General features: G+C 37.0%; 1 protein-coding gene and 1 non-coding gene across 3 annotated transcripts; one reads left to right on the forward strand and one right to left on the reverse strand.

Moving 5' to 3' along the window:
- The first annotated feature begins 114 nt into the window (after positions 1-114).
- LOC103855071 lies at positions 115-6,371 on the forward strand. The gene is made up of 16 exons (XR_004455415.1): positions 115-1,015; positions 1,352-2,830; positions 2,908-3,036; positions 3,112-3,249; positions 3,336-3,382; positions 3,467-3,582; positions 3,657-3,760; positions 3,899-4,002; positions 4,264-4,409; positions 4,501-4,604; positions 4,698-4,898; positions 4,983-5,189; positions 5,265-5,412; positions 5,499-5,629; positions 5,713-5,805; positions 5,910-6,371. It is a non-coding gene; the product is annotated as an uncharacterized LOC103855071 (transcript).
- Positions 6,177-11,590, reverse strand: LOC103854965 (protein MEI2-like 1). 2 transcript variants are annotated; one of them, XM_009131934.3, is made up of 15 exons: positions 11,225-11,590; positions 10,431-10,593; positions 10,075-10,294; positions 9,580-9,977; positions 9,334-9,492; positions 9,127-9,243; positions 8,907-9,052; positions 8,719-8,786; positions 8,257-8,622; positions 7,526-8,180; positions 7,341-7,425; positions 7,182-7,250; positions 6,917-7,096; positions 6,572-6,733; positions 6,177-6,489 (listed from the first exon to the last, which is right to left on the reverse strand). In XM_009131934.3, exons 2-14 carry the CDS (start codon positions 10,506-10,508, stop codon positions 6,596-6,598), a joined length of 2,679 nt encoding a protein of 892 aa, XP_009130182.2. In that variant the 5' UTR covers positions 10,509-10,593; positions 11,225-11,590; the 3' UTR covers positions 6,177-6,489; positions 6,572-6,595. The 2 variants fall into 2 exon arrangements, with proteins under 2 accessions (XP_009130182.2, XP_009130181.2); XM_009131933.3 differs by having other exon boundaries at positions 6,177-6,733.
- Between the last annotated feature and the right edge of the window lie 3,771 nt (positions 11,591-15,361).

Below are 15,361 nucleotides of genomic sequence, written 5' to 3' on the forward strand. Positions count from 1 at the left end.
GCGTTACTCAGGTAGAAAGGAAATCAGATTTGCTCTAAAAGAGGCAAAGAAAAGAAAGTTACAAGCCATAAACATAAGCTGAAGAACCGACAGGCTTAAACCCTCGAGCTTATACTTAGTGGTTTATGTTGGGCCCAAGAAACGACAGAGAAAGCCCATTAAGAAAAGTCACGTTAATCTCACGTCCTACTTGCCCCGTGTTTAAAGTCTTCTGCGTCGTCTCGTCTTTCAAGTCCAAAAACATTTCTCCAAGATGAAGATTATGCATTTAAGTCAAACTCGAAGATGCACACGTGTTTCGAGTTATCTTTTATTTGGTTTATTCCGAGAAGCGAAGCTTGGCTGTGTGTCTACTAATCTCAAATGGATACAATGCACACAAGGTGTTCGACACAATTCCCCAATGGGGTCAATATTGGTTCTCCGCTATTTTTTTTTCTTCTCATCACGTGGCACTCATGTGAGTCCGTTTCTGTTAATATTCTGTTATCTTCCCGCTTCTTCTCTCAAGAAGCAAAAAAAAAAAAAAAAACTCTCCAAGAAAAGCTGCAAGAAACCTTGAGAGTACAGTCACCATGACAGACGAAGAGGTCATGAAACACTTCGAAAAGGCTAAACTTCTCAACGAGAAAGGAGACTACATCAAGGCCTTGGAGTTACTCGACGATTTGATCTCAGTCTACAGAGAAGACAAGAACCAAACCTTTCTTCATTTCGGGCAAGGAGATGTGTTCATGCGTCCCATAAAACCGACATGGAGGTCGTCTTCTTGTTGGGTGCTGTAGGATGCGTTTCTGAATATACGCCCTTGTTAGAGTTCTGTGCCCGTCTATTCCACTTGTTGGCTCGTAGCCTTGGGTCAGCCTTGTATTACAAGAAAACCCTCCGCAGAGCGAAACACAAACTCTCTTTATCATCTGTTCCTCAGCCAGATGATAACAAAGTTCGTGATGAGTTTTCGCTTGAGAATGTAACCAAAGAGGCAGAGTTCATGATAGCTGAATCCAAGATTATGTGACAACCCGCCCCGTGGGAACTACCTGTCCCGTGGCCCCAGGCTCACAGCGCTGCAGCGCACCGACCCCAACCTCTCTATTATGAGTTCTCTCTAACTCCATAATTAGGTTGTTGGTAAGCCTCGAACCCAGGACCTCACCCTTTAACAGTCTTCCCACAGAACAAGCTGTCACCAATTGATGACAGCTTGTCTTGTGGGAATGCTGTTAAAGGGTGAGGTCCTGGGTTCGAGACTCACCAACAACTTAATTATGGAGTTAGTGAGAACTCATAATAGAGGGGTTGGGGTCGGTGCGCTGCAGCGCTGTGAGCCTGGTGCCCATGGGGCAGATAGTTCCCACGGGACGGGTTGTCACAGATTAGGTCTATAAGGAAGTACGCGCCGCCACCGGAAGTTTTTGATTCAAAGAAAGGTGAGGATAGGGTTGGTGGTGAGCTGAGGTCGTATTGGATGGGTTTAGATGTTAAAGTCAAGAGAGATTTTATGAAAGTGAGCGTTGAGAGGGTTAGAAGGTTTGTCAAGGGAGTACATAAAAGCAAGGGAGTGGATGTTTTGAAACACGTTATGGCCATTGCCAGGGAACACAAGAAATGGAGAGTCTGGGTGTGTCGAACTAAATGTGATAAGGTGTGCTTTAGTGCTGAAGAATGCAGGACTCATCTTGAAGAGAAACATGCTGCGAATTTGGAAAAGGATGTGGTCATGAGGATAGGGATAAACTGGGCTTATAAGATACAGCATGGGAGATGGGAGCCAGTGGATACAGTAGCTGCTGTTGAAATGATCAAAACTCAGCTGGAAGATGTGAAAGCGTTTACATCTAGATCTAGGAAGAAGGGATGGTCAGACCAATGGCCTTTAGCCACTGCAGATGAAGAGCGGAGTGATTTACTCAAGGAAGTCAAGTTACTCCTTGTGTCACTATGTGAGCATCAGATTCTCTCCTGCAGCATTCGAGACTGGGTGATGAGTTTTCCTGTTAAGCATCTTAGGAAACTCGAAGTTTCAGAAGAGAGTATTAAGGATTGTCGCATAGTGGAAACACCACAGAGCATATGTTTTCTGGAACGCGATGAGCTCAAACAAATCCGAGGGTTTCTAAAGAAGATCAAGTGTGAAAGGCATGATGGTACAGATCTGATTGGCAGAGCAGTGGACAGTCTTTTGGATCGCATTCGTATTAAAGAGAGTATTGAATTTGACGAGAAGTTTTCATTGTTGTTTCTGGATAAAAGTCTGTTGAAAAGCAATAATGCTCTATCTGATGATGATGATTATGAAGGGAAAATCAAACTAATCAAGGATCCCGATGTTCACTACGCCAAGGCACAGGCTCAGGGAGATGATATCATATCCTGGTTAGGTGACCACTCTTCAGTAGATAAGAGCTTTCCTGGACCTATCAGGGAACACAATCTTGTAATCTGGGTGGCTGTTCTGAGAGCTCTTCAGTACACATGTAAAACACTGGGAACCAAATATGCAAAGAAAGAGCATGTCTTGGAGTACGAAGCAGCTCTTCTTGTCGTGGAGAACTTGTGTGATGAAAGAAGAAAGACTGTTCAGGAAGATCAGTGGAACAGCTATGCATCTCTTCTCTGCGATAGATTCGAAGATAGAGTCCACGATCCCCTCACTGCAAAACTATTCTTGTGTGCAGTACGAGATGTTTTCGAGGGAGGATTGCATCTGACATTTGATATTCCCGACTTAGAAGATTGCATGAATCTTATACGCGAGCGTAGTAAAAGTCTCAGCAATGATAAAGTGTTGAAGTCCATAGAACTTCTGAAATCAATGGTCACCAAAAAGGTTCATCCATGATTTGAATATATACTTAATAGAATAACACTAAATTGTCCATCTAAAGTTATGTACATGACGTGTAGGTTCTGCGGATTGATGCAAAGATATTGCTGATTGATAATTCAAGGATTAGATTGTTAGACAAGCTCACAAGGCTTTCTGCTTTTGACAACCGCTCTTATATGCTTCATTTTCTGAAACCTTTCTTGCTGGTAAGTTTGAAACTTTATTTATACATTTGCCGGCTGATTTGGTGTTTGATATGTTTCTTATATATTTTCATGTAGAATGAAATTGTAATTATGAAGTCCAAAGTCAAGTCAGATGCAGCAGAAGCAGATCTTTTACTCAAAGAGGGGAAGAAGTCACTCAAAGAGGAGAAGAAGTCACAGGCCAAAAAGACGAGAAAAGATAAAAACATTAAGGTTTTTGAAGTTCTAAATTCTCTGTTTGCTTCTTTGACTTTTCGGCTAATCAGTTCTAAGAATGAATGAGTTTCATGGCGCAACAGAAAAAATCAACGAGCGTGGTCACTCCTGTTGATAAGATTGTTGAACAGTAAGTACCTCAAGAGTCCTTTTTGCGTGTTTGATGAATTGTTTTCTGGTTTTCTCTGAGACAAACTTGTTCTTACATCTCCAGTGAATCTTCTGTCAAACTTGAACCGGAAGAACATTCTAAGGAACCGGAAAGAGGTGGATTGGAAACTTCATCCAACACTGACATTCAAGTGGAAGCTACTGCAGTTGACTGTGACGGTAAAAAGAGCTTCCCAATTGTTTTGTTTTGTTATGCGCTCATGAATCTTATTTCTTCATTCGCCACCTTCAAGATATGCAAAACATGCCTGGAGAAGATTCACTGTCGAAACATTTGGAGCCAGCCCCTGAAGGAGCTGCAGCCAGATTCAATTCAGCTCTTGACATGACGCTAAAGGTAAAGCAGTAACCAAAAGAAAATATTCAATTGCTAAAACCTTTCTTGCTGGTTGGTTTAAAAACTTTGGTTATATACAGAGAGCTTTAATTTTTCGTCTGATTTGGTATTTGAGTGGTTTCTTATGTTTTCATGTAGAACGAAATTGTAAATATGGAATTCAAAGCCAAGTCAGATGCAGCAGAAGCAGATCTTCATGGGCAACAGATAACTTCAACGAGCATGGCTAGTCCCGTTGAACAGTAAGTGTCGATACCCCCAATAATATTCTCTCACTCTGTTAGATTAGTTATCGCACATTATCCAAGGGAATATATTCCGATATTCTTGTAACAGATTAGTTACCAATATCCAAGGGAATATATATCCCGATATTTCCGTAATAGTTTTGTTATTTAAGGAGAAATACGTTTACTTACATGGTACCTCAAAAGTCCTTTTTGCGTATTTAATGAATAGTTTTAGGGTTTTACTCTGAGCAAAACGTTTTCTTACATGTCCAGCAAACCTTCTGTCGATCTTCAACCAGCAAAAACGATGGAAGAAGATTCCATGGAAACAAAAGATACTCTAGGAAGCGAAAAGGGTCCATTGGAAACTTCATCCAACAATGACATTCAAGAGGAAGCTAATAAAGTCAACAGTGGTGGTAAAAAAGCTTCTCAATTGACTAATAATTTAAACTTTTTTTTTTGTTTTAAGATTCATCCTTCTTATTATATTTATCCACCATCTTTAAGATATGCAAAACATGCCTGGAGAAGATTCAGTCTCTGGAAATTTGGAGTCAGCACTTGGAGGAGCTGCAACTAGATATAACTCAGCTCTTGACATGACGCTAAAGGTAAAACAGTTACCTAAACTGTCGTCTTCTGATTCAGATCATTCCATATCTCTACCTTCTTATATAAATTCACAAAACATGTGGTATTTGCAGGCCCTCGTGAACGTAAACGTTCTTAAAGAACAAGTTGTAAAGTACAATAAACAACCAGTCCCTGACAACCTAGGAGAACAAGTTCTATGTGCGCTACAAAGTTTATTTACCTCTGTCGTGTCAGAGGAAATAAAAACTGAGGGAGCCTACACTCTCATCTTGAGAGACTTACTCGTGTCCCTAGAAGAAGTTGATTCCATGGTTCGTGTGAATATTATAAGCTTCTAATCATTCATCATAAATTTTTCTGGTTAATAAGCTTAACTAAAGGTAATGTATTTTCAGTCGAGTGGTGCTGCTGAGGTACTTGTACCCATCCTTGAGTATTGGCATTGCTGGAAAAATTCAGAAAGAGATAGCTTGGTGGATCGGCTTTTCACGTTGGAGGAAAATGAAAGAATGAGTTGTAGAAAATGCGGAAGGAGCCCAAATTATCCAGAGCAGAGTTCTTACGGCATTGTTGTGGCTTCAGATTCAATTAGAGACGTGAATGTATGTTTTCATTAAATTTGGCTTCTTGTCTTTCCCTAGAAAAACTGGTATTAATTTGGCTTTTCATATATGCAGTGTGCTTTTGGGGATATAAAGTTTGTGGATATCCTTAAGGTTACCCGCATGGAATATAAAATGTTATGTGACATTAAAACTGGAGGTTGTGGAACGACAAACTTTGTTCATCACGTTATAAGTAGATGCCCACCTATCTTCACAATCGGTAAGTTTTTGAGAACCATGATTGCGATCTCATATACTCATTTCATTGGTTATGCTTATAATAAAAACAACTTTGGTGTTTTGTAGTGTTAGAATGGGAGAAGGGTGAAACTGAAGAGGAAATTTCTGAAACAACAAAGGCTCTGGAGTGGGAGATAGATATCAGCAGGCTGTACGAAGGCTTAGAACCAAACACTAACTACCGTCTTGTGTCAATGGTCAAAAAAAAAAAAAAAACTTGTCCTATTGTTCTTCTGTGTTTCTCTGTAAAAGTCTCTGATATTATGGGATGTGAATGCAGGTTGGTTATGGTGACGAAGACGAAGAACACATATGCATGGCTTATGAAAAGAACCAGTGGGTGAATCTCAGACGTGAGTCTTTAGCAGGAGAGGTAAGAAAGAAACAGTTGAAATTTGGCTTCCTTGAATATAATTGTGAATTTAGATAAGATAGAAAGCAGACAGTGTTAATATCTGTGAGTTGGTGATGCCATAGGTCGTTGGCAACAACTGGAAGAATGTGGTCACGTTCTGTGGAGAAAGGAAAGTTCGACCAGTGATTCTGTTTTACGAAGCTGTCTGATCCATGATGGCCTAACAAGTGCGGAAGTTGTTCTGTTTCTGTTTCAATTGCAGAGGAGTTATGTTTCTGTTTCATATTATGGTCAATGATGAAACCCATTTTGTAGCCACATTAACGATAATCTCATAAACAAATTGAAGGATTTTTACTAAGAGAAGAAAATGATAGCATAGCAGAAAAAAAGGAAAATTTTAATATTTCATATCCATAAAGGAAGCATTCAAAAAATCTCCCAAAGAGTTACAACAACATGATATGGCCACAAATAGCCGGCAAAGAAGATGAGTGTTAATCCAAGGCTTGTTACATTGATAGCAAGAACCCAAAAACCCTTGAATATAACCCCAAAACAAAACACACACACAAAAAAAAAAAGGAAGTCCAGAAGATTTGTCTGGGGATTTTTTTAATAATACAACAAAACTGGTGAAGCAAAGGTGGGAAGGTTTGTAGTCAGCAAAGTTCATGATCTCTCCAAACAAAAATTTCTTCACTGCATTTAAAACACCCTCGATTTACAGAACTCTAGGGGATGTAGATGATATATGATATGATATATATAATATATATTTAACCTTTTGTTATCTTTTGCTCATTGGTTAGTTCTCTGTTCCATTAGGAGGTTCTTCTCGGTTTTCCGAAGCGGAAGCGATGCTAAAGCTGTTGTAATTATCAGTGCTACTGCTTCGTGGCTTTCCTGGTCTTGATCGTATGTTGGTACCCATTGGAAACGGTTCCTGCAAATAATAACAACAAAGGTGAAACAAATCAATCTCACATTGAGTATGAAACTATAAGATCACAAGAACCCATTTCAATACGTGCCACCAAGTGAGCAAATGAGCCATTGATAAAAAAAAAGAAACCAAAAAGATGAAACCTAACAAGATGATGTTATCTGATGTGTTAATAACACTCACCTGATCACCAGCATTTGGACCATCGGTGTGGAAAAGAATAGGCCGGCAACGTTTGTCTTCGTTCATTAAGCTTGAATTCTGAAAATGGGCAATGAGAGCTACTTTTCCTTGGATTCGAGCATATGTTAGTGTTGCCACCTTCTCGCTGTTAAACTTCTCCCACTTTTTGCCATTAAACGCCTGCAAGTATTTTTAGAACTTTTAATAAAAGCTCTTCTTAAAAAAGCCAAAAGGTATATGAAGAAGCAGCAACACATGGATGTACCTTATAAAACGGGACAATCTTTTCAGGTTCGGTAAGGTTGATGAAAGCATATCCCACATTGCACTTGTTCTGATATGAGAAGGTAAAATTAGGTTAAAAGAAAGCAATATTGCAAACAAAAAAAGCTTAGTTTCTGCATAAGACTTTACGCCTACTTACCTTGAAGTCAATTGGCAAATAGAGAAAATCATATGTTCCTTTACAGTGCTCGTCAATGGCAGATAGAAGCATCTTAGAAGTGTACCTAAACCATAGCATCAAAAGAAATGGTTAACAGTTGAAACAGAGTACATCTAACAGAAGACATAAACAAGGAAGATAAGAGAAAGACTGAGTTTACTTACTTGTTCGGAATGTTTTTAACCATCAACGTTGTCCTGTTATCATCCCCACGTAATATACGGTCAACATCAAGCTCATACAGTTTCTTGTCAGCGTTACTAGAGCTAGACTCGCTTCTACGGTGAGAGAGATTCCTGTATCGTTCATTCGGAGAGTCATACGAGCCAGGCATTGAACCCATTGGGCTCCTCCCGGGGAAGAGATGAGACAACTGTTGGGGAGATCTCAGTACAGCATTTGGGGAATTCACATCCATTCGATTCCCAACAACATGGGAAAAAGACTTATGAGAACCGATCTCCATTGGACGTGAGGGTGAAGAGCCAGGAAACCCCATGCTACCATGAGAACCTATGTGGAAGCCAGGCGACTCTAGAGATTCAGCTACATAGGCTTGTCTTCTATCCCAGAAAGGCGAGTTTAACACCGGCGCAGATCCAATGTGGTGGTGCACAGGAGAAGATGCCATATTCACCATAATAGGAGGTGCTCTAGAGAATACAGTAACAGGTGGGCGCTGAGTAGGAATGCTGTTGATGTGAGATGGCGAGTTAGGCCACATCATGCCACTTGATGGATTATGTTGCTGAGTGTTAGAGTTGCTCCATAAGTTAGGGTTAGGGCGGCGGGAGCTTTGACTCATGGGAGATCCTACGCCTACAGCCAAAAGAACACAACAACTAAAAGTGAGTAATTTATCAAGACAGTAGCAATTTAGAGATAAAGAGCTTACCCCCTCCATTAAAGCCGTCCACTCCACGGACATTATGTAACATAAAGCCTTCATTTGCTGCCGAGGATTTATATGGACTACCACCATTAGCAAAGTTGTCGACATACTCTGAAAAAGAATGAGGATGAAGATTTGGCATGCTCTGGATCCCCATATTTGTATTATCAAAAGAATGGCCATGCTCCTGAACTCCGACAGGCTTGCTGGCTGAGATGACGTTTGCCGGAGGTTGAAATCCAATAGGAATGCTGAGACTCCGGTGACGTTCAATGAAGGAGTTCACAGGTGATCCAACAGAACTATGACTAACCCGCATAGATCCACCATCAATGGAGGTTGAGGAAATTAATCCCGGGAAATGTCTCCCTGAATCAGAGTTGTTTAACGATAGTGAGTTTGAGTCCCAAGATGAAAAATCATTAAAGAAAAAAAGAACTAAAAATGATTAATGCAGAAGCATACCCATGTTCCCAGATGATGTATTAGTAAAAGCCAATTTTGGTAGACACCCTTCAGCATCTTGCATATATCTGAAAAGGAAAAGGAAAATTATAGGCAAATCCCACAGACCTAACAGAAAATCTTTGATTTGACATTTGCAAAAGTTCATAGGACAAAAGTTAGAAGAAGAAGACAAAAACAATCACCACCTTGTAGCCTCTGGACAAGCTGGCGCAAGTTTAAGCTGCTTCCCAGCAACCTCGAGTCCATTTAGTCCACCAAGAGCAGCATCTGCGGCTCGAATGTCAAAGAACTCTATGTATATCTGTGGGTTATCATGCATGGTTCTACGAATCTGCAAATCACAGAAACAACAACATTAGCATCTACCTAGAAAAGTAAATATAAGAAGAACCCAAATATATCAACCTCTTTGATTTCTCCATATGATTTGACCATTCGATTGAGCTCTTCATTAGAAATAGAAGAATCGAGATTATTAATTAACAAGGCTCCTTTGCTCGCGTCTTTTTCTGATGGATTTTCCTGATAGCAAGAAAAATGGAAGATAGATAAGAAACCAATACAAGTCACATAGCAAAGAAAAAAATCTTCCAGAAGAATATTTTATCAGACCGTAGGGATAGAATAACGAATGTCAAGCTTCGTTCCTCTTAACAGCTTATTGTGGAGTGCCCTCGCCGCATTCTGAGCAGCCCTTATATCATAGAACGATACCATGATAAAGCCACGACTCTTGAAAGCTGTCTGAAAAGCCTGGATGTCTCCAAATTGCTGAACAAGTAAATGTATCCTCAGTACAAGTATACACACCATGTAACTCCTAAATAAAGAATCATAAACGCGGATGAAATAAGGTACCTCAAAAAGGACCTTCAGCTCATAGTCTTCGACATTGCTGCCGATATTTCCGGCCAAAATTGTTCTTGATGGAATTTCACCTCGACGAAGTTCGCCAACAGAGTTATTACTTCCTCTCTCGCCGTTCCTGTGGCCTACGGAAGAAAAAACATCTCCATCTAGTTCCATGCCACCAACACTGCTGAAGAGGTCAAAATCATCTAGATCATCTCCGTTGGAACGAGATTTAAGCCCAACCTCGCCCATCACTTCTGCAAAGAGATCATCTTCATCTGGCAGAAGATTTCCAATAGTTTGCGCCTCAATTTCTTCTAAAGTCTCAGAAGGTTCTTCCTCACGGTGGGCAACAGCTGTGTTTCCAGACATAGGTGATAGCATATTACTTCCCTGTAGTCGTACTGCAAAAACAGCAATTTGGAGACGCACTCAAGTCGTTAAAGTACAACAAAATGAACACACTAAGTCAAAATTCACGAAAGTGAACCAGAAGCTTACGTTTCCTAGTAAATATATCAGACAGTGAGCTGGAAAACAAACTGCTTTCCCACTGGCTATCACTTGTAGTGGTTTTTGCGTTAGGACTAAGAGAAGAGTGCACCCCAGACAAGCTAGATTGTGGCTTCAGCTGGTAACTTTCAGGTGTCCAGGAACTCTTTGTTAGACGGCCACCTTGGTTTTCAGACATCGTGTCTGTTTTCAGAAACCCAAATTGCCTCTGCCGAACAAAAAGTGAAAAACAGTTTTAGACATCATAGACAATAGCGACAGACAATGCCATAGGTGACAAATACAGTAGAAGCAATTCTAGTGCAACAGAGTTAAAAAAAAACCCATGAAACAATAAGAGTTACCTCAGAAGTAAGACGTATATCTTCACGAAAGTGAGAAGGTGTTGATACACCTCCCTGTTCCATTACATCTGACGGCATTGTGCAGATGACAACAGAATCAAACTAATAAAACCAAAATTTCTTTTTAACTTCTTAGTTTTTTCAACGGACCATAGCCCTTCCCCTGAAAAAATGAACAAAACAGTGTTATACAGAAGAACCAAAATCCACTTTTCATTGCAAAAAAGATCTTGCCAGACAAAATGAGTAACAAAGAAAGGTCTCAATCACTCAAGTACAACTACAAGATTAAGCCAAATAACACAAAGGAGAAGAAATTCAAACCCCAAATCCAAAGTACGAAGTACGAAGCAAGCAAAGTTAGCAACTTTACGCACTATAAGAAGAAGCTCAACAGGAAAATGATCTTAAATTGCTCAACTAAAGCAATCACTCACGTCTCAGCTACAAGATTAAGCCAAATAACACCAAGGACAAGAAACTCAAACCCCAAAATCCAAAGAATGAAACAAAGGTAACAACTTTAAGAAGCTCAACATTAAAACTATCTTAAATCAGACTAGAATTCGCCTAATTCATGATCCTTGTACAGCTCATTATATTCAAATAGAGAAACCAACTCCTACCTAATCCACACGGAAACTAACTTAATCCTAAATAAAAATTTAAATTCAGGAGAGGAAAAAAAAAGAGAGAGCTTACCTAATTACAAACAAACACAATTACGCTTCCGTTTGATAAAATAAAATTAAATTAAATATAAATTGTGAAGAATGGATCTAAAAACTCTTTACCTTCACACGATCCAACGAAGAAACAATTTAGAGAAGAAGAAGAAGAAGGAATAATTCGGCTTCTCTCTTTAATCTTCCTCCTTTGCTTTTTGTTTCTTCTAACCAATCACATCCATAGCCAGAATATTTAATTAATTCCCCAAAATTAAAATAACCAAAAACAAAAAAAAGTGAATCGGTGTTTGAATTTTTTTATTTTTTTAAGAATTTCCCCTCCTCTCACGACGATGAGACTGGCGGTGGTGGTTATGATGATTCCGGCGAGAATCTTCCCGCCGACGGGGATCTCCGATAGAGAGAAGGAGAGAGTTTGTTCTTTTTTTTTGTTTTTTTTCAGTTAGTTGGTTTAGAAAAAAAAGGAGCGGACAAAAAAAGAATTAGAGTATGGTGGGAAGAGAAGGACTCTGCTACTTTTGTATGTACCGTGGACCTAGTGGTGTGTGGTACACGGTTTAATCTGGACCGTTGGATTAATGATTGATTTTTTTTTTAATAAAAAGGAGGAAAATAAAAATATTACGGACTTATTACACGAGAGTCTTGACTGCAGACGGCGAGTTCGGCTTAAGGAGCCGGCTATTACTTTTTTTCTCGATGTGTAACTACTTTTTTTTTTTTCTAAATACAAACTATTTATTAATATGTACTCATCAAGTTAGGAATCTACACATTATCATTTATCAATACTTGTTTTAGATGATTCTTTTTTAACATAGTTGTTTTAGATGATATTCGACAGAATGAGAGTTTACAGCATCTTAGCGATGATTAGATTACTGAGACAATTGTTAAGATATTATCTTTTTTATGTTAACATGTACATAAATGTATACCTATGTAAGACAAAGAAAAAATACGCATAAAAACATGCACATAAACATCTAGTAGTGTGGCACTGGAAACATGTTTCAATATATATGATTTATAAAGACATGCAACCCAATATTCAATGGGCAATATAGACGGTCATTTATATTTCTCATTGTGCTTTTGTTCATTGTGGAAGATGGAGAACTTTTTATGCCCTTTCTCAAAAAGAAAAAGATGGAGAACTTTTTTTTTTTAAAAAAACTGTAGTTAATGTTTTTTCATCGTTACACTATATATACCAAGAAAATGTTTAAAAACATAGGCTTGCGTGACTTTTGTTATAAGTTCACGATATATATCTTACGTTGCTAAGTAAGCCCAACAATAAATCATTATCTTTAATCCTTTGAGATAATGTTTGGTTGGTCGATTGGTTCTAGTATTACATCTTACAACTATTTTGGTTCACTTTTAGCAAAAAAAAAAAACTATTCTTTTTTTTCTTCTAAAGAGAGAATCATTTCTTTCACTATCAGTTTCACGGTCTTTATCATTAGCGTTTGGATTTTTCTAGCTTTGTTGTTTTCTCCTCACCATACCTCAAGTAAAATGTCGCTTTAGTATATTATACAAAATCGTAGTACAATGTAAGGGATAGCAACAAGAAACTAAATCGTAATCAGCATTGAGTGAAGATTTCAAGTGAATTTTGATTGGTTTGCTGGACAAATCCCTCCACGTTATCGAATTTAGCATGTGTAGGTTCGAACTTACAAATGGAAAAGACAAATAAGTCATCCACTAATGTCTTTTTTTTTTGAGAAAAAAGTCATCCACTAATGTCTTTGTCTTTTTTTTTATCTTACAAAACGTAAATTGAAAACTTACAAATAATGAATTGAACTAATATGCAGTCACGTAGCCAATGGCCGTGAACCGTGGCCGAAGGTGAGTGTCGTCTACGATAATATATTGCCTGTGAGATTATTTTCAAATACTGAAACCTCATATCCTAATAAATGTTTCCATTTACGTATTATTCTATTGTATATACAATTGCTTAGCTTAAAGATTCATCAAGTGTTTTGTATTGGGATCTCCGTCCAACATTATTACAGTATTATTTTGTTTCACTGAGTGCAAAATACCCATTCTAAAAATGTCAAAATAGAGTCCCCCCCCCCCCCCCCCCCCAAGATGTACTAGAGTGTTTATAAGATAATGGTCCACTATTTTGTGAATAAGCATTTGTTATTTTATTCTTTTACATGCATACACATGAATATATATATACCAAGCCGGCTTTTACAGTTGATTTTTCTAGCCTAGTTTTTTACGACGGTTGGTCCAATAAGATCAAGAACAAGTACCAGAAGGTCCTGAACTGAATGAGAAAATCAGACGTGGTCAAGTCTAAATAAGAGCATCTAAAAAAATCTATCTATTAGAGTTTAGAAAACTCTATATTTAAAGTTTTAAAGTGTATTTCTCTAAAAGTAAAACTTTAAATTTAACTTCAAAAATATTTGTAGTTTATACTATAATCTTTATATTTGTCAAAATTAATATAATTTCATAAAAAATTATAAATAACTACCTCATATATAAAATATTACAGTAATACAAATTAATAAATTTTTACGATAAAATATAAAATTATAAATATAAATACATAATTAAATATCAAAATACAAGTAAATTATCATATTATTCCGTAAAATTATTTCCGTAATGCTCCATCTTCGGTTACACAAATTTTGTTTAGACAATATTTTAGAGGTTCCGGAGAAAATTTACTAGACTATTAATGTTGGTGTAATATTTAAATTTGTGCAATAATTATGTCTTCATGTATCTTTATAAACTTTTTTATTAAGTTTATTTTGTAATATTCTTGTTGTCTAATTCTAGTTTAAAAATATTATAAATCTTACTTTAAAATTTTAATTTAATTTATGTGTATTATTTTAATTTATAAAAATAAAATTGAAATATTTATGATATAGAAAAGTTTAAAGATTAAAATAATAAATGAGAAAATATTTAAGAAACATAAATATGATGTGTAATTAATTATAATGAATAAAATACAAATAAAAAGATGAAACTTCAAATTTGGAGTTTTAAATATTGGAACTTCGAATATGAATTAAAACAATAAAATTTAAAATTTTGAATTTTCTTTTTAGAGAGAGAAAAACTCTATATTTGAAGTTATAGAATTTTTTTTGTAAATATTCTACTACAAATGAAAATATTATTTAAAACCAATTCTCCAAAAAAAATTAGATTAATCTACACAACATTTATAATTTTATATCACTAAACTATACTCCCTATTCCCCAATACTATTGGAAACGAACGAAATAAAAATATTAGTGTAATATGCGGGCCAACATGGCAAGCTAAGCTGAGCTGATAAGAGCAAGTCGAGCTAGTGGCTTGAGACTGAGAAGTGGCGTGAAGGAGAGGGTCACTGTCCGTGATTTTAAATGCTGGGCGCTGCGTGAAGGATTAGAAAAGCATCTAAGAATAGATGCTCTTTCTCAGCGTATCCACGTGTCAATTCTTCATTAGTTTACACATCGAAAGCTAAACCAGCAAATACTTGCCGTTGGATTCATCAAGCCAACATAAAAATTCGTGTGCCACACTTACGATAAAGAAGATGCTAAACCGTAACGAACCGGCTTCTAACTTTTGGTTAATAATCGGGATTTGATTAGAACTAGCAGGTGTCACATGCCTACGGAAGTTAACATCAAAAGATATTCATAACTTGAGAACTAGATCATTGGTTTAGAGATAAACTATTCTATTGAAAATCAAAAGATCAAACTAATACACCATCGAAATAAATTATATAAGGCTTTCACGTGCTAAATCTTGAAGAACACGATTGGACAGAACAGCAAAACAGTAGCAATAAACCAATGGACATATGGAACATCATATAAACTTTTTAAGATATCATTGGATAGTTAAACTAATTATTATTATAATGATTTTTGAATTATTTGGTTGTTAATATGGTCCACCCGGTCTCTTCTCCATCCAGATCCCGTTATCTGTATAGATTTCCGTCGGTCTCTTTATTAATTCTTTATTGATTTTCAATAATAATATATTTTATTATTCCCTGCTATTTTATTTTCTCTCAGCAATTTTATATTAGCTTTTGCGGTTTAAAATATTTCTGTTAGTCGTAATTCGTAATACATATCCAAATTCAAATAATAAAATATATCAAATTTACAACGAAAAAATCCAAAACACTGTTAATATTGTTTTAAATGAGAATTGATGACACATAATTGTGTATATTA

Source organism: Brassica rapa, chromosome A02, assembly GCF_000309985.2.
Source record: "Brassica rapa cultivar Chiifu-401-42 chromosome A02, CAAS_Brap_v3.01, whole genome shotgun sequence".
In the NCBI taxonomy this organism is placed as follows: Eukaryota; Viridiplantae; Streptophyta; class Magnoliopsida; order Brassicales; family Brassicaceae; genus Brassica; species Brassica rapa.

What these genes read in the sequence shown, in the direction of transcription:
- LOC103854965 (XM_009131934.3), bottom strand. Translation starts at nt 10,508, where the DNA reads ATGCCGTCAGATGTAATGGAACAGGGAGGTGTATCAACACCTTCTCAC. An exon ending in ATATACGTCTTACTTCTGAG is followed by an intron (nt 10,295 to 10,430) that starts GTAACTCTTATT and finishes TTTGTTCGGCAG; the next exon opens with AGGCAATTTGGGTTTCTGAA. An exon ending in TTCGTTATTCTATCCCTACG is followed by an intron (nt 9,244 to 9,333) that starts GTCTGATAAAAT and finishes TCTTGCTATCAG; the next exon opens with GAAAATCCATCAGAAAAAGA.